Raw genomic sequence first — 24,938 nt, 5'->3', positions numbered from 1 at the left:
GTTATTTTTGTTATCTTCGTGTACAAAAAGTATTCTCGTCACTTCATAACATTACGGTTGAATCACTGATGGCAGATGGACTATTCTGACAATGCTTTTCATACTTTCCTGGACCTTGACACTTTTATATTTTTGAGAGTCTATGGGACAGTCTCAAGCCTCCCGCTTTTCATCCAAAGTATCTTAAATTGTGTTCCGAAGATGAACGAAGCTTTTACGGGTTTGGAACGACATGGGGGTAAGTGATTAATGACAAAATTTTTATTTTGGGATGGAGTATCCCTTTAAGGAGAAGTCACATTTACTGTTGCTCAGTGAGAAAGGAATCAGTGCAGTCATGTCAGCAGGTTTCTCTCATGTTCACCACGCTGACCTACAGAGAGGTGCTTGGTTTGAGAGTGATTTCTGTGTGAGCTGTGCTTTATCCATCACTAAACTATTTACAACGGACAATAGACTTCCTTTTTTTTTTTGAGAAATTTCACTAAAATTTACATAATGTGACAATTTCAAGAACTTAATTCACTTAATTTTTATACTGGTTTTACAGACAAAAGAAAACTGCTTCATAAACCAGTTTTATATTTAAAACTTTATGGTTATTTATATATTTTGCTTTAGTGTACCAGTAGGAAATTTTAGATTTTCAATCATTCTTTTTGCGAATAATGTAATAATTCTGAGTGGACAAGAAGTCCTGTAACAGACGGTGAGACCCACAGAGATGTGTTCACATCTCACCATGACTGATTCAGTCAGAAGCAACTCAGACTACAGCTGAGACCCAAAGAACCGTGCCATCTTCTCCAAGATGACTGGAAAATGAAGTAAACACAAAGTATAGAAATTGAGGATCTTTTTAAATATAAAGCATGGATTGTTTTTATTTATCAAACTTTTATTAACCAAATAAAAGTCATAGTGTACACGCTCTCTCTTTAAAATGGCCTGTTATGTAAATTTGCACAGTTTTAAGGTAGTTCAAAGTAGAGACCTGTGCGGGACGGATTTGGCTCTGTAACATCTCCTAAGCTCCACAACATCCCAGCAGCATAAACACTACCGATAAAATATTTGTTATTTAGGCTAAGCATCAACATTAACCAACCACTGTTATTTTTAACAGAAAAGCAAGCATGGGCATGGTTTGCCATGTTCTATATTATAGATCAGTGGAATTAACACTAAATCAAACTTGATGAACAATATAATGATAAAAAAAATATCCTGAGTGCAGACTTCAGTTTAATTTTGATTATGGAGTAAATTGTGACCACACAGTGTGATATTCATCCAAAAATAATATACAGTAAAATAATAAACAATGTAATAAACCAATCAAAATCCAAGTTTGTCAACAGACGGGTATGAAAGCCAATGTATGTTTAGCGTATTTATTTATTCATGCATTTATTTATTATTTGAAACATTCACACACGTGTTTAGTAGACTGCTTATTTTTACTTTCCATTCATAACCGTGAACAGACGTTTCAGTGTTAATGTTTTTGTGCTGATCGTCACAAGACTGTGTGGCATGTGATATTGATCAGACTGTTGAGCACAAACAGCGATGCGCAGCCAGTGTAGACCGCTACGAGCTCCTCAGGGGGCGCTCACCGGCTCTGGAAGACCAGTCCTCGACTGGGCCGCGTTCAAATCTCTAGGCGATTTTTGTCTTATGTAAAACATTTGAACGTGATCACATATAATCGTTTAAAACGTTTAACAGTAATAATTAGTTCCTGGCAGACAAATTAAAATCAGCCCCATGAATCTTTATAAAATGGTTTTTAAAAATTATTGCTAAATAAACTCAAACGACTGTGATTGGTTCACCCTATCAGCGCTGAGAAAAGTAACAGCTGCCTCGTGATCACCCTACGCCTTATCTGACGCTTCAGCAGTGGTCTGAACAATTTATTATCACTTGAATAACGACAAAGAGAAACTTAAACAGCAACTGAATTAAAAATACACAGTGAATAATTAAAACAGCTAAAAGGATATTTAGACCGATCGCACCTGACCAATTAGAGACCGCTTCCGGGCCGCGAAACCACGCCTCTTTTAAATAGCCGTGTCACGCGAATTGTTATTCTGTCACGTATTCTCTGTTTCTGCAGCTCTTCCGTGGTTCCTCACAGACATGTAGACTCCGACCCCCGCCGCAGAAATGGTCCACGTCTATAACTGTCACCCGTTCGCGTCTCAGCACATCGTGGCGGCGGAGCAGGAGCCCGGGCTGGTGTGCTGCGGCGGCGGGGCGGTGTTCGTCGTCAGCGCGGGAGGCTGTAAGATCGAGGCGTACGAGCTGCAGCGCGAGGGATGTCCGCTCATCTGCCGCTTCAGCAGCATGGGCTCCGTGCTCAGCATCCGCCACAGCGCCGTGGGTCAGTGCCAGCAGCACAGGGGGACCGTGCAATCAGTCCGGGGACATCCAGCACTGTCTTAGCAGAATCTAAACAAAGTACAGCTTAGCCTAATTAACAAAGTCTGCTTATAACGGAAATAATACCCTCTAAAGGAGTATACAAAAGTGTTAACCTGAATGCAATGTTTTTGGACACTTAATTCCATGTTATTTGCCTTTATATATATATATATATATATATATATATATATATATATATATATATATATATATATATATATATATATATATAAAACACACTACAGTTATAAATTATAATCAAGTACTTCACATGCTTTAATATGTTAGTCAACACATCAAAATAAGTGTATTTCTTTAAGGCAGACTATTTAAGATTATGAAAAACAATGATTTAAAATGAAATTTTAAGTATAATTTTTAATTTGAAGTTCAAAGTGCAGTTTTTTAAAAGTACTTATGAAACGTAGTCATGAAAGTACTCTCATTACTGTGTTTGGTGTGTTATTTCTATGGTACATTAATAAATAACGGTGATTTTTGTGTGCGATCATGTTTTTGTTTTGTCTGTGTTTGGTTGTTTTTGTTTGTAGGGGACTACCTAGTGACCATTGAGGAGAAGAACAAGGCCACGTATCTCAGGGCCTACACTAACTGGAGGTACCAGGCTGTTGAGAAGACTCGTGTGGGGGTGCGTCTGTTGGGACACCTCCTGCGGGGCTCGTCCTTCCGCGGGACTCCCAAAGAGCAGATGGAGATTATTGAGATCCCTCTGTTTGAGCCGCCGCTGTGTATGGCGTGCTGCAGTCTTACTGGTGAGAACAGTTTAACACTGAAAACTGTGTTTTGGTGCTGTGTCTCATTCCAGTCCTTAGTTAATATAAAATAGATGTTTTCTATATGAATATATTGTAAACTGTAATTTATTTCTGAGATGTGCAGCTGTATTTTCAGCATCATTACTGCCGTCTTCAGTGTCACATGATCTTCAGAAATAGCAGGTCAGAAAGTGAACAGTTACAGTGCACAGGAACAATCTTGAGTATGGAACAACCCAAGAAATGACCTCTTTATTCTCCCGCCACTGAACTGAAGAGCCATAGTTGTTCTATGTGCTGTCTTACTTGCTGAAGGCAAAAGTGGCCACTCATAAGTCTCTATGATGCTCTCTGTGTCCATAACATTAAACCCTCGAGTTTAATAGGATGTCCCTCAAACCGCTGGTCAAGCCAGAAGTCAGCATGTCAGTCTCAGTGTTTGCATTCATCAGTTCACTCTGCACACTTCATAATCGATTCATATTTCACACATCTTCACAGCTGAGAAAGTTTGCATGTCCTCTTGCGTTACTTTGGCAGGTGATCTTCTGGTGGGCTGTGCTAAGAGTTTGGTGGTGTTCAGTCTGAAGCGTCAGACGCTGAGCGAGCAGCTCTCTGTGCTGGACTTCGAGCGGGTGCTGATTCTTCATATCCAGGGCTGGAGCCCGTCTCAGGTGGCCTTCTGTGCCGGATACGTAGCCCTTCAGACGGAGCTGGAGGTGCTGGTGGTAAAGCTCACCCCGCAGCAGAAGAGCAGCGCGGCTGCAGAGGAGCACGCACTGCTACCAGAAGATATCATGACTGAAACCAGCATCGATGAAGATGCAGGTAATACTAACAGAACTGTGCTGGTGATTACATCTGTGTCATGCACACTTGCTTTCATTTTCTGATCTTCCATATTTTTTGTTTCAGAGATGACAAAAGATGGATTCAGCCCCCTGCATGCGCAAGAGGACTTCTTTCTGTTCCCGAAGCATCAGGAGATGCTGGGAAACGAGGCGCAGGAGTGTGGCATCTCTCTAGTTCTGGAGTGGACTGGTATGGAGGCAGAGAGCCGAGGGGACATGAGCGTGGTTTACGTCTTATTCAGGTATAGTGAACAGCTCAAGACGATCAGCTGCTTTCTGTTTGTCAGATGTTTGTCACCTCTCTAGTTTGCTCTGTCTAGGCGGTTTGCGCCTGATTTCTTTCAAGGTTGCAGCGTTGAGGAGACACGCTTGCATTCCCTGCAGCTCCACCCCATGTTTACTGGTAAGTGAACACTGCATGTGCTGCACCCACACGCCTCTCTCTTCTGGACTGAATGGTTTCCTCCCTCTGTCTGAACAGGCAAACAGAAAGAAGCCTCCGACTCCAAAAGAGGGGAACCTACTTGTGTGTTTGTTTTCTTCTCCTTGCCGAACACTGGCTACATGTACAGCTTGAAGAACACAGTGGAGCTCGTGTCCACCTACCAGTACCCAGAAAAGGCCCATCAGGCTGTGCTCAGTGACCAGTTCCTCTACATCATCACCAGGTAGCACAGACAAACTCTCGCTGAAATTAGAAGTGCTATAAATGGCAGTCTATGGCTGCTGTGACACACTTCATAGTGAGAAAAGCCGGTTTTTAGTTAAAATGGTCTTATTTTGTCATTAACAAAACATTTTAATATTTTTGAAGTAATATATTATGGTATTATTCCATAGTTTTCTGGAGTACTTAGTTTTGACTGGCCAAATGTTGTCATTTATATTTAAATGTTTGTACTGAAGCATTTGGATTCAATTTGAATTAAAAAGCAAACAGACTCGATTGATTGTGGTTGTGTTTGCTGTAGGAATGCTCTCCAGTGTTTCACTGTCAGATGCAGTGCGGTAGCAGCTCGGGTTGATGACCCTTACATCGACACCACCATGAAGGTATATTTTTCTCTTTTTTCACCTGCGTTTTTGAAGCCCAAAAAAGTGCATCCATCCATCATAAAACTACTCCACACGGCTCTGGGGTGTTTATAATTCTTCTGAAGCGAAACGATGAACTTGGGTGAACTATCCCTTTAACATTGTAACAGCTTACAACACTACAGCAGACTGCTTACATAAAGTGTATACATATCAGTTGTCTCTCTATATCTCCCAATGATATGTTGTAATAAGATGATATAAAAATGCTTAGTTTTATGATTAAAGCTCTCTACTTTTTATTGTGGGGACAATATCATATAATGCAATGCAATACAATGATGATTGAGAGATCATCAGGCTCAAAAGCAACTCATACAAATGATGTTTGATGTAATGATGTAAAAAAAAGATATTTTCACAATTATACTAAAAGGCCTTTAACTTGCTAATAAACTAACTCTCAGTCAGATGACAGAAGGTATGAGCATGATTGTGTACAATTATTGTGTATCAGATATGATACTGTAGGCTTTATAGGGTTAAACCTTAAAATTGTTCTGCACTGTTGGCTCTGTGAACCTAAATGATACATAGGGATGCACCGATACCACTTTTTCCAGTACTCGCCCGATACCGATACTTTTATTTTTGGTACTTGCCGATACCGATATATTTATTGCATTTGTAATTTTTTTAAATATTGGGTACAGAAACCAAAAGAGTACAATGTTAGCTGGTTAACTTAATTTATTAAATACAGTCAAACCAAAAATTATTCAGACACCTTTAATATTTCACATTATCACAGTTTATTCGCTATAGTTTAGAAGATGGTAATAAAAATATGACAAGAACTCATAGTTAAACACAGTCAGAACAAATTCATCTTGATTATGTTAGATAACTTTGATAGAAAGGTATGTAATGGATTACAATCAACCAAAAATCCAGGTTCATGCAAACCTGAACTTCAGTTTTTTCCCCAGATTTGGTCTGAATAATTTTTGGTCCCAAATTGGTCCCCACTGTTTGAAGAATTTATGGGTATAATTTGTCACAGTTTTTTTTTATTTTGCTATCCTCACTTACATTAATGAACTATAGTGTCCTGCACCCACTAGTGAAAAAATAGAAAAATTAATATATTAAAATATTATATATATATATATATATATATATATATATATATATATATATATATATATATATATATATATATATATATATATATACATATTGGTTATATCCTTCGGTTATTTTCACACTTAATTATGGCCATTAAAATGTTTTTTTTTTTTTTTTGCTCTATGGTTCATTATCTGTAATTTAATAGCATTAGAGCTGCTCCATTGCAGCGACTTAGTACTGTAATGAGGCGTTTTGCTGTAATAATGCAGGTTACCACTCGTTATAAATCTCCTGTGTTATTTTTCACAAATAGAAGTCGCGGGGGTTTTTTTTTACCCTTTTTTTTTTTTATCTGAAACGTGCTGCGATTTATATTCCAAAGCCACTCATATAATGCAGAAACACTCAAACCAGCAAAACGCGCAATGCGTGCATGTATTTGTACTGTTGCAGAACGAGAGGGACAGTAACATACTGCCTAGCGCACTACACACAGGCTGCTAGATTCACTTTTGCCAGAAAGTCATATATGCCTAAGGTTGAAAATAAATGACACTTATAGTGAATGCCCCTATAAATTCTTTTTTTACCATTGTTTTAATCCAAATGCGTGTGCTAAGTGAGTGAACATCAATGATCACACAACAGAAGTGCACGAGAGAGAGAGAGAGAGAGAGAGAGAGAGCACACACTCTCTCTCTCTCTCTCTCTCTCTCTCTCTCTCTCTCTCCCTACCGTTAAGTAACTTGTGCAATGTTTTACTTACTTGTTTTTGACATGTCCGACCGAACTACAAACTTTCCAGTGATGAAATGTATATCACTCGACAAGCTCGCGCATCTCCGCCGCTGCACACTCAGTCCACTCAGCGTGCTTTATCAGCTCGCGCACATCAGCTATACAGGCGTTAATACTGAATGTTTAACATTATATTCATGGCATAGATATCCTATTTAGACTACCTTAATCTCTAATAACTTCATTCTGCTGTCTGTTGTCTGTGTTTCTTTGTCTGAATATGGCACTTATCACGTGCTGTGTGGTATCAGCGTTTGGTATCGGGGCATTTTAACAAGTATGAGTACGAGTATCGGTATCGGTGCATCCCTAATGATACAACATGTGGCTATTATTCTGCTATTATCACTTTACACCAGATTTTCAATTGCCAGATGGATCAAAATGTCCCAGAAACCTACTCTGAGGAAGAGACTTGATTCATATCTTGACAAAGAAATAGCATAGTGGCTTACAGTCACATTAGTGAAAGTCCTTTATTCCACAGAAATCAGTTTTAAAAAAGCCCCATTCTGTTGATGATCAAAGTGGTAAATTTGTGTGAAAAACTAATGTTGCCGCACCTTTGGAAAGAGCTAAGATTAGAATCACTCAGAAAACCCTTCACAAGACCCTAGAATCATGGCTGTGATTTCCGCATGTCCAGGAACTAATAACATTGTTCGTATCTGAACGCTGTCCTGTCAGGCCTGTCCTCCCGTCACGATGGAGGTGTGTGCTCTGAGGATCCAGCTCTTCATCGGGCTGAAGCTTCTCTGTCAGGACGGAAATCAGATCGTTCTCCTGACAGCAGCAGATGTGGACAGCAAAGAGGACACGGAGAGAACAGCCCGCAGAAACACGTATGTGTGTGTTCACGATCACTGCAGTTCAACACATTTATATCCTGATTACTAAAACCCCTCGGGAAATGTTTCTCAGATGGGGTGAAGTGAAGTGGAATGAATGATGCTGTTTGGTCTGTAGATGTATCGTGGTGTCCTGTGTAAATATGTGCTGTGTAAATGGCCTGTGACTCTGATTGTAGTGAATCGAGGGAACACAGAGCCCTGACAGGCATTTTAGTAGCTGTAGGTCTAGAGCCGTCCTCAACGCCAACACTGGAAAGCCTTCTGTCCAGGTCCTTCCTGTAAGTTAGCGAGTAGCATGATCCTAAGTTTGGACCGGTGTGAAGCAAACCCTAAAGTTCCCCCTAACCCGCTGTGAGTGATACCTGCATGCGGCCCTCATAATTCATAACATTCATAACATCTCAGTCATGTTCAGAGGTGACCATCCAGTCATCGCAAATTAGATGCAAAGCTTTCACTGCGGCTCGGGACTTCCTCTTATTTTGAGAAACCTTTAATGTATATAACTGAATTTAACCAACCACAGCTAAACTAATCCCAGCAATTTGAAAAGTAATTCATTGCAATTACGTTTTTTGAATTGTATTTGTTAGTAGCCTGTTACTGACACATGTAGACCAGTGTATGTGGACTAAAGGTATGGTCATATTTACAACATTTTGTTGAAATTCGTCAAGATTTTGTGGGCAAAAATGGTCAATAGTGCTGTATTAAGTAGAAGTCACTTAGAAATCTGCTTTGCAACCAATTCCAAAATCTTTCCCAAATTTTCTGATTGTGTGGCTTCCAACAGAAATGACTGGATTTCGCCCGTGAAAATTCAGCAAACAGCAGTAAATGTGGCCGCATCTTAACTCTGCAAAACATGAGCAGTAAATGCAGTTGTGATCTATGACTGTTGTGCTCTTCAGGTCCAGGAAGACCTCTGTCTGCAAGCCCACAGAGCCGGCTGACAGCGGTCACGGCTGGAACCTCTACGTCATCACTTCTGTGTCCACCCTGCAGCTCTACAGAGAAATAGTACTGTATCTTCAGCTGTCTTATCAAAACATAAGAATTCAGTTATCACAAACGATTGTAGAGGTCCTATGTTTTATTCTGGCCAAGAGCTGCCCACATCGACAGAAAAAGAGTGTGTGACTGATGTGAAAAGTGACAGACAGTGCTGGGCAGATATGGCCAAAAATATCAAATCTCTGTGTTTTTTGGCTGAAATGCAATATACAGTATATATATTGGTATTTTCTACATTATCTATTTGAATTAAAATAATAAAATAGGTATATATACAATTAATTTTTTAACATCCTGCCCAATGTTGTCCAATAAAACAATGTTTATATTAAAGACACATATAGTGAAAGTAGGCTATGCTATCCATTATGTGCAAAAAAAAGGGCTAAAATGCCATTACTTTCTAACATTGTAACATTACAATCTAAAACAAAAATAATGCTTTTTAAAGCAGAAGTTGAATTCACTAAATTAAAAATGAAAGCAAATAAACACAAGCACAGATTAATTGCATTTTATTTTTAATTACTCCATTACTGCTATCTGCTATCATAAAATACACGTACATATATAACACAGTTATTGCGCTCCTATTCTATTGCGCTCCGTCTGTTTGGCGCTCGTTCACTGAACTCTGTGAAGTTTAGCAGAGACTCACATGCAGAAGGCTCCTGACAGCAGAATGGAAATATTACCATGACTTTCTAACATTTACAGATGGAGAATATAGCTGTGAAATGTAAGTCCTGCATCTCAAGCACATTAAACTGCATGTAGCCTCTCTGTCAGCAGCACTGAGTCTGTCAGAGCCTCTTTAAACTGTACGTGTTAATTATATCTCACCAGTTATTTTAAAGCCCTTCATATAAAGCATGTGTCATGTTTAGGACTGATTGTATGATGCACTTCACCCGCAGCAGCTCACTCTGTATACTCTGCTGTTATATCGATATAAACGCTGTGGCCTCATAACATATCGCCTATTAAAAATATAAAATACAAACTCGATGCACCTCCCAGCCCTACTGGGTAGTAACTGATCACATGTAATCTGGATAATGTGATTAGATTCCACAAAGTAAGTACTTGTAATTAGAGTAAATTACATTTTAAAATTCTCCTAATCAGACTACATTTATTTCTTTATAGGTTACATGATTACGTATTATTCACACAATGGCAGTAAATTATTCCTCATTTTTTGATTCACTTGATTTATTTGTCTTTTAAATTTTCCTTTCTAAATGAACTGACCGCTTATATACAGTTTGGGGAATCATTGTGTCATCAGGTGGAGTACAGTAAGCGATACGAGCAGTCGAGCCCGTCGTCTCAGAGCTGCGTGCACCTGCTGAGCGAGGGTCACCTGCTGCTGCGGACGGCTCTGCTCCTGCAGGACTGTGAGTCTGCCGAGAGAGCGCAGCTGCAGGAGGCCTTTCAGGAGAGCTGCGCTCAGTTAGGAGACTGCTTCAGCAGGTCAGCAGGGTCTCACGATCACCCGATCTGTGATCGCAGATATCATTCTTTGATTTGGTGTTTGATTTGCAGGTTTGATAAGAAGGACTGTCATTTGGCTCTTCCATACTATAAGATGTCAGGCCTCGCCGTGACTGATGTTATTAAGAGGAATATGCCCGTTAGCAGCATCTCAGCTGGTTATGGCAAAGGATTCATCTTCTTCCTGAAGCATTCGCTCTATGAGGAAACCATGGAGGAGCTTAGCAAGGTACCAAAGGAAACGCCAGATGATGATTTTACATAGCGGTCAATCCGATATGGGGACAAGGCAATGCTAAAATGCAGTTCACTTATATCAAATGAGATGTGCAGTGAAATTCAATTAAAGATTTATTTACAGTTTGCTTGTCAGGTGGGCAGGTTACGCAAATGCGAATATAGAAATTAAGATAATCTCAAAATGGCCTAATTCCTCAGGTAATAATTGTAAAAACACAATTCTTTTATATAATTTGATATAATTGTTTTATTCTGCTGGGATTAACTATTTGGAAATCAGTCATTTTATTTTAAGCGCTCTTGCTTATAACAGAAAACATTTTTTTTTGTTATGTTTATACATCTAACAATGTGTAGAAAAATATGTACTGTGTCTACTTGTGCATGGTTTCCAGATAATATTTTAATGATCTGCTTTAGTATAATGACAGTATAAAAGCCAATTATTACATTTTGAGGGGGAAAAAAAAATGATCTTCATTGCAAAATTGTAAATACATTTTTTTTTTTTTATAATTTCACACTTTATATTTCTCTCATTAGGATACATGGGGTAATACACACAAAAAATCTGCCTTTATATTTTAATAAGGGAGTCCCTCACAAGGGTCCTGAGTTTTAGTAAGTTTGAAAAACCATGGTCTGATGTATAAGAGCATGAGGGAAGAGTGAATTATTTTTTGTGTTCATCAGCGTAACATCACAGATGCTGTTGGTTGATCTTAACTTGCTCTGCACCTGGAATATTTATTTATTTATTTAATTTCTTAATTTAGGCTAAAATGACAGTCAAACTACACTTCTTGCTTCATTCATTCATACACAGGTCAACATTGGTGTACCATTATTCAGGTTTGATCTGCAGATTAGGATATAAAGCAGCAGTAACCGTCCTCCTGTGTTGTGTCTGTGCTGTAGGACATGGCTGATAAAGTCCTGGAGATCTTCAGTGTGGCCGAACCCGCTCAGCTTCCTCATGTGGTGAGCAGTCCGTCCATGCTGAATGCTGATCCGTACAGCGCCATGACCCACCTGAGACAGCTGGAGGCCTCGGGCGCCCCGTCCATCACCCTGTCCCTGTGTGTAGCCTCCCAGGCCCTGCGCAAGGGTGACCTGCACACCTACAGGCAGCAGATGGACCGCCACGCTGAGGTACTGCCCTAGCTACAGGTATTGAGTGATCCAGCCAAAGAAACACATCTAAACTCAAAAACACGTGGTCTCCAGATGCTGCAAGTGTACGGCTTCATAGAAGAGCCCAAACTGCTGCTGCACGGCCGAGGGAAGGGCGTGCTGCCCACCATACTGGCCCAGCACCTGCACGACACACACGAGGGGCTGCTGGTGGCGGCGGTCGTGGCGCTGCACGAGAACAGCAAGATCAGACTGGAGGAGGCCGATCTCTTCTTCCAGGTGCATGCAGCACACAGAGAGGCGTGAGTGTGAGTCTGTGAGTCGTTCTCATACCCGTGTGTGTTCATCTCTCTCAGGAGCTGTGTAAGGATGGCGCCGAGGCTGACAGCAGTCCTCAGTTACTGGTGGATTTCTGGGAGGCTCTGTTAGTAGCGTCCTCTCATGAAGCCATCATCCAGGAGCTGCTGTTTCGTCTCACGTCCGTCTATATCGACCGTATCACGCGCAGAGATCGTTCCGGCGTCAAAGCCCTCAAAACTGCTGAGGATCTGGTGAGCAGGATAAAGCACCCTCACATAGCGGGTGTTGAGAGTGCTGGTTTTCTAACTGGGGTCCCATAACCACCAGTGCTTGTCTGTGGAAGAGTTTAGAGAAAAACTAAGAAAATATGTAAAAATTAATAGATAAAAAAAAGAAGTAAATAATAAAAGTGATCTAAATAAATAATGCACTACTAGTACTAGTGAATAGGAAAAAATTTGTATTTTTTTTTATTACTAATATACAATTATATTATTATTTTTTCACTATAAATTGGGTCTTTATATATGAAAATATATACCCTCATATCTTTCTAAATCATATTTATATTTGGTGATCCATGGCATCCAAAAGATTGGATATATACAGGATATATACATGTGTGTTTGTTTTTATATATATAGTATGTGTGTGTAGGTGTACATACATTTTTAGCATGTTATAGCACTTTCCTAGGGTGTTGTAGGTGGTTTTCAACATATTGCTATTAAATTTAATTATTTAAAATTAACTAAATAATCACAGAGATTATTTAATCCTGATTAATCACACCTAACATTAAAATCTGTAATCATAACTATATTTTGACATTGACTTCATGTGATGTCCACATCAGTTTGGAGATTCAGTGTTTTAAATACTTGAATGAGGGCCACTTTAGTTTCACAATGAATAAGTAATAAGATGACTAGTTAAACATTGGCTATCAGTGTTTACCACAGATGGTGCGGTAAAGCTGCTGTTTAATACCCAAAGTACAAATCCAGTTTAAACAAGGTTTTCAAATCAGTATGAACAAGCAATAGTTATTCTCACCTTAGCAGATATTAGCTAATTAAGAAAACACAGACTATAAGCTAAATCATGTATAAAGATGTCATGTCCCTCCTTCCAGTTTAAAATCTATCAAATGCTGTTCATGTCCAGATAAACTCCTGCTCTCATTATGGGATGTTGTATCCGTGGGTGAGCATCCTGACGCCGGTCCAGTTCAACATCACCCATGACCACCAGGAGGACCTGCACAAACTTCAGGTGTGCACTGATGTACTTCTCTCTTTCTGGCAAGCGACAGTAATGTAAATGATGTAAGTGAATAGCAAGCACCTCTAGGAAGTGCAGCCAGATCAACTGAAGTAGCTGAAATTTACTCAGCCTAATGTCTTTCTCATGTGGAACACAAGGTGTGCTGTATATTTAGTTTGTGTGCTGCTCTCCTCACTGTGCAGTCTCTGCTGTGCGGCCCAACGCTGGAGGTCTCGTCTATCCTGCCTCTGCTGGAGCAGCTGACCGACTCTGACCGCACCGGGCTCAGCGTACACGTGCTCTGCGCCACCAAACTGGGCCAACACGAGACATCCATCGACAGACTCCTAGACCGGTGTCCAGAAGCCATCATCCCCTACGCCAACCATGAGCTACAGAACGACAAACTGGTAACACTCTTAACCGCTCTGGTGGTGAGGCCTGAAGCGTGTGAGGCTTCTAGCTACATATGATCAATGAGTCACTGCGCTCTCAATGTTACTGGCCAGTCATAAAATAAATGAAAATGGTTAGAAAGGTTTGGAATCAGCGGTGACTTGACACTCTTTCATGTTAATCATTTTCTGTTTGTCACACCTCTTCTCTGTCTCCAGTCTCTGTGGTGGCAGAAGCTGTTCCCTGAGGTCTGTGACAGGATAAGGACAGCAGGAAATGACAACACCGTCCTCCTCTCAGCACTCAAAGGTAGCAGTCGTTTTATGCTTCTGTCTGTCCAAACACAACTGAATGAAATCTGCTGCTCGTGAAAACACTGTCTTTTCTTTCACAGAAACTCTGGTTGTGGCAGCGAAGGAGTTGAACCCGCTGGACTTCCTGGACTTGTTGCCTGATGATGGAACGGCGCATTTCTTCCTGCCACATCTACTCGAATGCAGCCAGTGAAATCTCGTGACAGTTAGCATTTATTTTAGACAATCAGAGGATCAACACTAAACCTGTTTAAAGGATCTACAGTCTTCCTGCTGCTTTGAATGCTGATAGCCAAAACAATAGTTTGTTCATCTCATCAGTCATGTGTGACCGCTGTGAACGTGATCTGAAAGGAAGCATGTTACAATCATTCATATAGTCTGGAATGTTATAAGTTTACTTCAGAAAACAAGCACTCCCTTTATTATCAGAACAAATATAGACTTCAAAATATATTCTGAGATATATAATGAAATAATGTGCAATTATTAAATTAAAAGTGTCTTTTAAATGCTTTTGATTTTGATTGATTTGTTTTTTTTTTCTTTTGATTGTTAGGCTTGTAGTGTTTTTGTTTGAATATTTGTCTGATGTTGTGTGCTGTCATCTCATTTCATCTGATTTCTCAGAATGAACATTATAAAGTGTCCTTTTTAGTTTTTTTTTTATTATTAAATGATATTCAAATACAGAATCTTGTGTGCCGCTCATTTTGTAAATAATATTTTCCGTGTATATTTAGCATATTTTCTTCCTTTTCTATTTTCTTACTAAATCAACCCTATTTAATGTTTTCTTTCCTGATTTTCTTGTGCAAAAAAGAAAAAAAAAATTCATGAAAAGAACTACGTGTTTGTTTAGAAAAATCATGAACACACTGCAGGAAAAGCCCACTGCCATCACACTGCTACTCTGAAACATTCACACTCAATGAAGAAAATGTGTGTGGTATTTGGATGGATGAATTGCCTTGTAGTCAAAGCTGTGGCCGTGGAAGTGTGCAGTGTGTATGTCCACCTCGTTTCACATTCCCATCAGATACTAGTACACTTTATCTCCAACCTTCATGTTCAGGCCTTTAAGATTGACGTAGACTAAACCATTGATTCCTGTAATGAACAAAGGAATAATCACTAGTTTATCATCAACACATCAGGCCCATTCAATCATTTTGGCCATTTTACACTAGAATTTTTTGGTGAATAATAATAACAAGATGAATATTGCTTACAATTTAATGCTTTGGCAATGTTTTAATTGAGAGGAAATTTAACAGTGCTAACATTTAGCACAATATTCTATGAGAAGGTTTCAATTATTTGCATCTTGATGCTCTCAATAAACTCTTCATCCTCCAGTTCCTCGAGAGGGTTTTGACACATTAGCTTTGATGTTGTCATCCAGATACCAAGATTCATTCTCATCAAAGACCATGAAGAGCCGAGCAAACTCCTCGATCTCTTTCTTCAGCCCCAGTGTTCACGCCAGGCTCTTCTTGCAGATGACCAGCGTCCCGATCAAACCACTGTACATGTCCTGCGTGAGAAGACAATAAGATTTACATAGACTCTGGCTCCATTCCAAAACCTTACTTCTAGAGATGTATAATTGTGCTACCTTCTGACCAAATTCTAAGGCAGCATCACATTTGCACTGAGTGTGTTTCAATGGAAAAATAATTGTTCAAAATGGTAGACACAACCCAAACTTTTGGTTTGCTACTTTAAGTGACTTTGTGCAATTTGATTCTAAATCATTTGGTTGGGTAAAAAAACAAAACAAAAAAAACAAGCATGAAGTAGCATCTTTAACCCCATCCCTAAGCCCTCAGTGGGACGTGAGTGAATTGTACAAAAACGTACAAATGGTAGGAATCCATTCAAATTCGCCACAATTAGCCAAGACAGCGTTGGTAGAAAGCAAGGTCATTAGGTAAGAAACATCACACTTAGATCCACACTGGTTCTAAACAAGGTCCCATGATCTTATTTCATTTGGTGAGAAAGGTACCTTGATAACATCTACGGTTGAGTAATACGCTCCAACACTGCATTCCTGCTGCTCTTCTGTCAGCCCAGAATTCTTTGGGAGGTACCAGGTATAGGTTTGAGTTTCACCTTGAGTAAGCAATACATACATTTAGACATAATAAACAATATGAACCCCCATTTGTCTAAAATACAACTGTCAGATCTTACCTGGACGTGTTAGAGACACCTGAGGACTGTCAGTTTTGACTCCATGGGCGTGTACGGCCTCTTAGCCATATTCTTAAACAGAATCTTCACTTTTTCTCCCACTTTACCATGGATCATGGGTCCTGAGATGAGCATATTTTGAAGGTTTTCAAACATTTAGGCCAAATGATGAGCCAACCTTCAATGTACAGCATTTTCTATAAATATGTACCCATAATTCTCAAGTGTTCCATATCAGCAGACCGTTCCTTAAGGTTTGGTGAAAGTTTCATCAGTGTACTCTCTGTACAGCATCTTCTTATATTCTGAACCAATGAATTTGCCTTCTTTCTTTAGGAACTCGTTGCCTGGACTGAATATATCAAAATAAATATGATTTAGAACTTGCACTTTCTGTACTGACACTGCAAAAACACACAAAATGAATGAAAAGTCTGTCGTTAATTACTATGTAATTAATTAATGTCGTTCCTAACCCGTAAGCCCTTTGTTCACCTTCGGAACAGTAATTAAGATATTTTTGATGAAATCCGAGAGCTTTCTGATCCCCCATAGACAGCAACGCAACTGACACGTTCAGTGCCCTAAAAGGTAGTTAGGTAGGTAGGTAGGTAGTTAGGACCTGGTTCTGTGGTGGCTCTCTAGCCAGTGGAAAGGCAAACCGGTTCTTAGAAGGCTCGCCAGTTGAACCAACTCCAAACCAGCAATAGCACGGGCTCTGAACTAGCACCCGGTTCATGCTGGTGGAAAAGGGGTAACTGATGCAGTTTTTTCACGGACAACCTTACCCTTCACCATAAATCTCAAATCTCATTCACATCTTCATGTTGATGATTTTCACATAACCACGTTTGGTGTCAATGAACACCACTGGTGTTCTTCGTGTATTTTTGTAAATGGGATGTATGAGTTCTGGTGAAGGACTTGGAATACCTGTCTTTCAGACTATGGTGCATTTGTTCCACCTATGTGCAGGTGGGTGAATAGTCCCAGTCCATCTTAACTGCAGCGATGTAATCTCTCAGACGTCGTCTGTCGTCTGTCGTCTCAGACTGACGGTTCCAGAAGCGACGCTTCTCCATGGTGTAGTTGGCTCTCATGCCCACATGATAATGATCTGTGGTTTTACATCCCACCTCAAACTGTCCTGCAGATGCCACGTTACATCATCAGAATAGCACAATATGTCTACAACTTTGATATTAATCTGAAAAGCATATTAATGTAATTGTGTAAATTATGCTGATTTTGTTGTTTTAAGCATAAATCTAACAATGTGTAAACATGTCTAGATAATCATTTTTAAGGTGGAACATTTCTATGTGGATGAATTTCCAGTAATGTGGATGTGGATGAATTTGTCACTGCTGTAAATTCTTTATGTGTATCATATGAAAATGACTGTTTACTGGTTTACTGTACATTGTCATGATGTGAGATGGAAAATATCTTATGTCGCATATAAAATATATATCCATATATATATCCACAACATTACTGTGAGATCCTGACATTTGAGCCCTGAAGTAAAGAGAAAGATTTGTACCCTTTTTACATATAATGAGAGGTCCAATAAGACCTGAGGCGATGTCTCTGGGGGCTTTAACATGCGAGTGGTATATTCTGGTCAGACAGTTAGTGTCATCTTTTCCAGGAGTATGGGGCAACTGAATCATCAGCTTTCTCCACCTTTTCTGATGAGTCGGGATATAGTGCTCCTGGAGAGGAATCCCATATACTAGGGGAAGTTGTGGCCTAATGGTTAGAGAGTTTGACTCCTAACCCTAAGGTTGTGGGTTCGAGTCTCGGGACGGCAATACCATGACTGAGGTGCCCTTGAGCAAGGCACCAAACCCCCAACTGCTCCCCGGGCGCCGCAGCATAAATGGTTGCCCACTGCTCCGGGTGTGTGTTCACTGTGTGTGTGTTCACTGCTGTGTGTGTACACTTTGGATGGGTTAAATGCAGATCACGAATTCTGAGTATGGGTCACCATACTAAGCTGTATGTCACGTCACTTTTTTTTTTTCTTTTTCACTTTCATATTCACAGTTTTCATGATGAGCAATTTGTGCACATGAGTTAAAGTGATCGAATGAATTCACACGCTTATTTGACATCACCATGTGCATGAATGGAGTACTCTCATCTGGCCTTGTTCTTCAGGTGCACAATAACTACGTTATCTTCTTGTGCACTAATGAGGGGTCCGAGGTAGCCCATCCACTTGGGTTTTTCTATCTCCTGCCTGTAGGTGGCGTCAGTATATTGCAGGTACACTGCCTTTTTTTACACCTGTCCAATCTGCTGCTCTCCCCTCTCCAGAAACACCCGTGCTTCTCTGTCAAACATCAAAAGTTTTTACATGCATTGAAATTGTATCCATAAGTAATAACTTAGGGTTAAGGGTTTGTTGAGGACCCAGAATCTAAAGCACACTGACAACTATCTGCATATAAAAAGCAACCAGAGCTCATTCATCTTCATTGCTAAAATCAATCATTTTCAATGTACAGCAACAAAATATTTTTGAAGCGGCAATTCATCTTTAAATGAGCAGTGGTGCAGTGACTTCCACTGGGAGTCAAACAGTGATTCATTAATACAGTTGAGTAGGACTGCCTAAACAATAGGAGCAATATACAAGTAAAATTGTCATTAAAGTTCTGAAGAAGGCTATATATTGCAACTACAGTGTATTTAAAATTATTCAGTGTTAAATATAAAATATTATTATAAACTAATTTCTTGCATACTGAACTCATAGCTCAGAAGTTTTTGTACTCACTCATCTTCTTCTATGGTGTTGTTTTGAATCAGATTTTTACCACTAGGAGCATAATCCCACTGAATCTTGTTAATGGCAAAAAATATTCCCTTGTGATAGAAGAAGCGATTCCAGCACAACACAAAACCCTGAGCGGCGTCCACTGCAGCCCCTTCATTTTGGATCACTGGTATTCGCCTACCAAAATTGTGCAGATGCTTCACCTCTTTAAATGATGAAGAGACAGCAGTCAGCCAATCACAACAGACGTGAAGAGGGCAAAGTTGACTTTTACACACACAGCTGGGCGGTCTGGAAAATACACGACCCCATGAATTTACCGACAGTATGTGACCCCATCAAACCCTGTGTCAGTTTTCTTTGCAATCATCAGCCATTCGTCTGATAAAGCTTGCACCTGGATCAGTGTTAATATCACCAATTTAGAAGCTTTGAATTCATTTTGAGACATTATGCTTTCTTGGTTGAACAGGTTATATATACAATACCAACCAGGCAAACAAAAATGTTTTTGATTTGTAAAGGAAAGTAGTCACCCCATTGCTTGAGTGCGTGGTAGATGGGGAAAACATAGCTGACCAAAAACCCCAACTTGCTGCATTACGTAAAAATCAAAAGGGTATTGGGTATTTGTCTCATGTTGAGTTGAGAAATGTTTATCTGTTGGGACTTGAAAACTCAGCAGTTGAAATGCTTTGAATCCCTATTGCAACGCACTGGAACAAGTCATTTTAAAATAATGAAGCAAGCTTCATATACTATGCTAATATTTGTTGGCAAATCATATCTCACTTCTTATGAACCAGCCAAGGAGAGAAAGTCAAGAATTTTGTTAAACAATGATTGACAAAGTCCTCTTTCATTACATTCAGTTATGGAGCTATTGTATTTCTCAAAATTTCACTTTTTGTGTTCCACAGAAGAACAGGTTTGGAAAGGCATTAGGGTGAATGACAGAAATAAAGGGTGATATAAAACTATTGTTGACTTTGCAGCTTACAATAAAGTCAACCTATAAGCCAGATATTTTCAGCAACATGAAGTCGGCTAAAAGGTCTCACTTATTTATGCCAAATAATGATTATGAGGAATAAAATGTGTGAGATGCAGCAGTCTGGGAAGGGCAACAAAGCTATTTTAAAGGTTCTGGGACTCCGAAGAACCACAGTGATATATACAAATCTCTAAATGGATAAAATGTTGTACCACAATTGGCTGACCTACCAAAATTCCTCTAAAAGCAAATCAACATCTCATCCAGGAAGTCATAAAAGAGCCAAGGACAACATCCTAGGAACTGCAGGAATCTTTCACATCTACAGAGGTCAGTGTTCACAAAGTGGATATCCCATGGAAGAGTGACACGGCAAAGACCACTGCTAATCCAGAAGAAGTCAAGCCAACTTTATTTGTATAGCACTTTTCACTATACACGTTGTTTCAAAACAGCTTTACAGAAAATCTAAATGTTAATGTTTAGAATATCTTAACAAATTCATACCATATTAAGGCTTATCTAAATTTGGCCAAAACACACCTCAATGATCCTCAAAACTTTTGAGAGAATGTTCTTTTTGTCGAAAGTGGACACTAAAACTGTGCCTTTGGCCTGATATGCTGGGATGGGCTCTAGCATCCCTGTGAACAAGCTGATTGGATGGATGGATGAATTCTGTTTTCTACCAGAAAATACCGAAGGAGAATGTCACCAGCAAGTGGTTTAAGTAGCAATGATGCCATGCTTTTAAATAAATACAGTACACCCCCGAATATCTAGTCAGAGTCCTGACTTGAACCTGACTGAAATGCATTTGCAGGACTTTAAAAAACACCAATCAGACTAAACTGCAAAAAAAAAAAAAACAGACCGCAAAAAAGAGTGGGCTAAAATGCCACTTCAGCAATCTGAAAGACTGTCCTCTTAACCAAAGCATTTGGTTGGAATTTTTGCTGCTAAAGTTGGCTTGACCAGTTATTAAGTTAATGGGGCAGATATATATATGTATATATATGTATATATGTATATATGTATATATATGTATATATGTATATATATATATATGTATATATATGTATATATATGTATATGTATATGTATATATATATATATATATATTCATAGGGATGTATTTAAGGGATTGTTTAGGGTTGCCTTGGTTTGAATATCTGAAACTATATTACTAGTATGTTTTTGCATGAAAATACAAGAAGTCACAAATAAATGTTCATAGCTCTGTACCTAAAGACTTTGTGCTCACATACTTGTCTAGCTTATGTTGGGCCAGAAGTCTGCATGTCCTCAAATTATGAGGATTTGGGCAAGTTCTGCAGTGTGACACAGATTTATGCTCTCGAGATTATTGCTGAGACCGGATAAAGAGGCTTACAGCAACCCTTCCCCAGTGGATTTCTGCAATTTTCTTGTACTGCAAAATGTGAAAACCACCAAAATGTGAAATTAACCACAAATTTAACAAAAAGGAGTCTAAAACCAGACCTATTTATTCATTGATGGGAATATTTAAAAGATATTACAGCTTTTATAGGTATATAAAACAACATTCATCATCTGTACTTCTATTACTCTCAACATTTAAATTATTTACAAAACAACTTCCTTTACAAAAAACGAACAGAACTCATGAACAAAATACATTAATATTTTAGCAAAATGCATATTGAAGGTAGTGTACAATAAAAACGTTTGTACAATACAGACAACATGCACTGCTAATACAAACTCGGCTGGAGTGATGTGGAAATGTCCCGATGCATTCAGCTGAAACCTAATGACTTAGTGTTTTTATCCAAAGCGACGTACAGCTGTTCAGAAGTGTGTGATTGACAGATCTGTCGGCTCTGCTGCAGATGAGCAGTTCTGTTTCAGACTGAAGCTGGGAAACACTCAAGCGTTTAGACTGTACTCCTGTTTGTAGCAGCATGGCCGGCACACTGCATTAACCAGTCCGCTGATGAGCTGCAGGAAACAGAGGAGGAACTCCAGGGTGCTGAGACCCAACAGGATGGACAGCAGCGTCACATTCCACTCCACAATGTGTGCCGGCTGAATGCAGTAAGACCACTTCTCTCGAGCAAACAGATACCTGAACAAACAGAGGAAAAAAGTTCAAGACTTTTTTCTCATGAAGTCACCATCAAAGCATTTTGAGCTCATACCTTCCACCATCATTCTCAAAAGGAGACATCCATCCCAGCACAGTGAAGCAATACGGCCCCTTCAAGAGCGCCACAGCAGAGATCAGGAAGCAGTATGCAGAGCCAGCTAATCCCAGCAGAGCCGCAAACACCGAACCACACATCTACACACAATGTGAAACTCATGAATCTGGCTGAGCTGTACAACATGTCCTTGAATGAAGGCTCAAATAAGGGCCTCGGACGCCCTTCCCAACACTCACCGCACAGCTGTCTGTTCCGCAGGAATCCGCACACTTCCCCATTCCCAGAAACACACAGGCCGGTATCAGCATCTGAATGTGGACAAGGTGTTTTTAGTACAATACAACTGTCTTAATGAGAAATCACACCCCATTACTGCATTCTACTCCTGGCATAAACCAAATATTCAACATGAAAAAAACTAGAATGGAATGATGGAACTAGTTGTAAAAAGTCTGGAGATGTCAGCAACAATAGTATAGTAACAAATTAGCAGTCTGAAGATTTTGAGCCAGTACTCGTAGTTTCGATTAATTCATTACAATTTACACAAGTTTTGATTGCTAACTATGAGAGTAAGCACTTTGGTATTCTTGTTTCCTCAGTTGTATGTTTTGAGGAATAAGGTCTCTTCATCCATTTATTTTAGTGTTAGCTTTTCGTTTGAGTTGTTCATTGTCTCCACACTTTGAACAGCAACCAACGCCCCAGAAGTTTACTTTGTAACTCTCATTCCAACCCAGTCTTATGAGAATTGTATGAGTTACCAATTTCATTTCATAAATTCACACCTGTACAAAAAATGTTTAAATGACCGGGACCGCCCTTAGACCCACGCCAAATTTAACCCTCAGGAAGGAAAGGGTAGATTATACGAACAGTTATGAAAGAGATCGTGTGAATGCACCACCAGATCTCTGAACTGTAAAATACTTTCAAATAGTTTTTGAGAGTGTTGATCATTTTACACTCACAGCAGCACAGATAAGCTTTTGTACTGACCAATACACAACCAAGAATCTTGGACACCTTACACTTCTCATTGACTTTTATTATTATTATTATTATTTTATTAAACTTATTATATGATCTACACCCTAAAACAAAATGTTACACATACTTTTGCATCAAGTTGGTGATTTTTCATTAGCCTAATCCCGATTTTAACCATTTAAACTAACCCTTAGTAGCCTAACCCTAGCTCTTAAAATATTTAGCGTTTTTACAGTTGAATTAAGACATTAATGTGTTTATTTCCTCATGGGGATGGTTGGGACACACTGCAGAGAAGGTTTGTCCAGCAACCTCAATCCACCAACACTATTCCACATGTCTGCACACAACCAAGACATTCACACAAACACAAATCTGATACTCACCACCAAACCACCTCCTCCGATTCCCATAAAGTACCAGACATATGTGGTCACATGCTCTTCAGTTACGAAGTTCACCTTTCCGTCAGGAAAGAAGAGCAAGACGTTTGCCACGATGCAGCAGGTGGCGAGAGGGATGAGGGCAAAACCCAGAGACCTGGCGAAGCCCAGAGAACACATCTTCACACGGAGCAGAGGGAGAGAGAGGCGGCTGTAATCCAGGACAGGAAAGTAGGGTGGTGGACGGAGCAGTGGAAGGGTTTTAAGAGACACCCCCCCCCCCCCCCCCCTTGGCCCCCCATGAGCCGCTGTTGCGCTGAGGAGGAGGAGACAGGAAGCGCGCTGACATTATACATTATGACTGGAAACTCTCTGACAGACGATATGACCGGGACTTTGTGGGGGGTTTGAAGAGAGTTACAAGATATTTCCATACCAAACCTTTCTCGTCATTTTGTTGGTAATCAGACAAAGATGCAGCTAACATAGAAGAACCATTTTGGAGCCAGTTAACTTTTCTTAAAAGAACCATTTTTTATGGCATTAAGAACATTTTTCCTCATGAAAAGGTTCCTCATGGAATCATCATGGAATCATCAAAGCCAATAAAGAACCTTTATTTTTAAGAGTGTGCCGTTCAAAAATTCAAATGTTTTTGAAAGAAGTCTCTTATGCTCAGAATGGCTACAATTATTTGATCAAAGTACAGTAAAAACATTTCTATTTTCAAAATATTATTACAATTTAAAATAACTGATTTCTTTTTGAATATATTTTAAAATGCAAAGCTGTATTTTCAGCATCATTACTCCAGTCTTCAGTGTCACATGATCTTCAGAAATCATCCTAATATACTGACTTGATGCTCAAGAAACATTTCTGATTATTATCAATGTTGAACACAATTGTGCTGCTTAACATTTTCGTGGAAATCATCAGGATTTCAGGATTTGATCAATATTAAGTTTAAAAGAACAGCCTTTAGAAAAGATAAATCTTTTGTAACATTATATATGTTTTTACTGTCACATTAAATCATCCTCGATGAATAAAAATATTAATTTCTTTTGAAAAAGAAGAAGAAAAAATCCTACTGATCCCAAACTTTTGAGCGGTTCTGTATGTAGTGTACCTAAGGAACACAAATGTCTTGAAAGGGGCGTGTGGTGGAGATGATGTGCAGATGGCTTGTGTTTTGACACTGTACTGTAGATAGCATCACTTACTGTAAGGTAGATCACACACGTGAAAAGACATTGAGGGGGAAATCAGGAACAACACCTGAGACAATACTGAAATTGGAAATCAATGAAAACAACTAATAAACATTTCTGTTCACTTGCACACTTTTTGTTTACG

General features: G+C 39.4%; 2 protein-coding genes and 1 pseudogene across 3 annotated transcripts; 1 reads left to right on the top strand and 2 right to left on the bottom strand.

The window, feature by feature from the left end:
• The first annotated feature begins 2,050 nt into the window (after positions 1–2,050).
• On the top strand, positions 2,051–14,728 carry hps3 (HPS3 biogenesis of lysosomal organelles complex 2 subunit 1). 2 transcript variants are annotated; one of them, XM_042712232.1, is made up of 19 exons: positions 2,051–2,392; positions 2,985–3,206; positions 3,750–4,037; positions 4,125–4,302; positions 4,381–4,463; positions 4,542–4,728; positions 5,032–5,113; positions 7,712–7,866; positions 8,052–8,153; positions 8,787–8,895; positions 10,181–10,365; positions 10,438–10,615; positions 11,545–11,778; positions 11,854–12,039; positions 12,117–12,311; positions 13,228–13,335; positions 13,530–13,736; positions 13,941–14,031; positions 14,117–14,728. In XM_042712232.1, exons 1-19 carry the CDS (start codon positions 2,176–2,178, stop codon positions 14,227–14,229), a joined length of 3,120 nt encoding a protein of 1,039 aa, XP_042568166.1. In that variant the 5' UTR covers positions 2,051–2,175; the 3' UTR covers positions 14,230–14,728. The 2 variants fall into 2 exon arrangements, with proteins under 2 accessions (XP_042568166.1, XP_042568167.1); XM_042712233.1 differs by lacking the exon at positions 8,052–8,153 and having other exon boundaries at positions 2,052–2,392.
• Positions 14,729–14,964: 236 nt separating this feature from the next.
• LOC109112136 lies at positions 14,965–19,209 on the bottom strand (annotated as a pseudogene).
• A 2,295-nt stretch (positions 19,210–21,504) lies between these two features.
• Positions 21,505–23,827, bottom strand: LOC109112135 (transmembrane 4 L6 family member 1-like). Its single transcript, XM_019125135.2, has 4 exons — positions 23,583–23,827; positions 22,443–22,514; positions 22,201–22,343; positions 21,505–22,127 (listed from the first exon to the last, which is right to left on the bottom strand). Exons 1-4 carry the CDS (start codon positions 23,757–23,759, stop codon positions 21,929–21,931), a joined length of 591 nt encoding a protein of 196 aa, XP_018980680.2. The 5' UTR covers positions 23,760–23,827; the 3' UTR covers positions 21,505–21,928.
• Between the last annotated feature and the right edge of the window lie 1,111 nt (positions 23,828–24,938).

The sequence above is a fragment of the Cyprinus carpio genome, chromosome A22, assembly GCF_018340385.1.
Source record: "Cyprinus carpio isolate SPL01 chromosome A22, ASM1834038v1, whole genome shotgun sequence".
NCBI lineage: Eukaryota > Metazoa > Chordata > Actinopteri > Cypriniformes > Cyprinidae > Cyprinus > Cyprinus carpio.
This window is presented reverse-complemented; position numbering and strand designations above follow the sequence as displayed.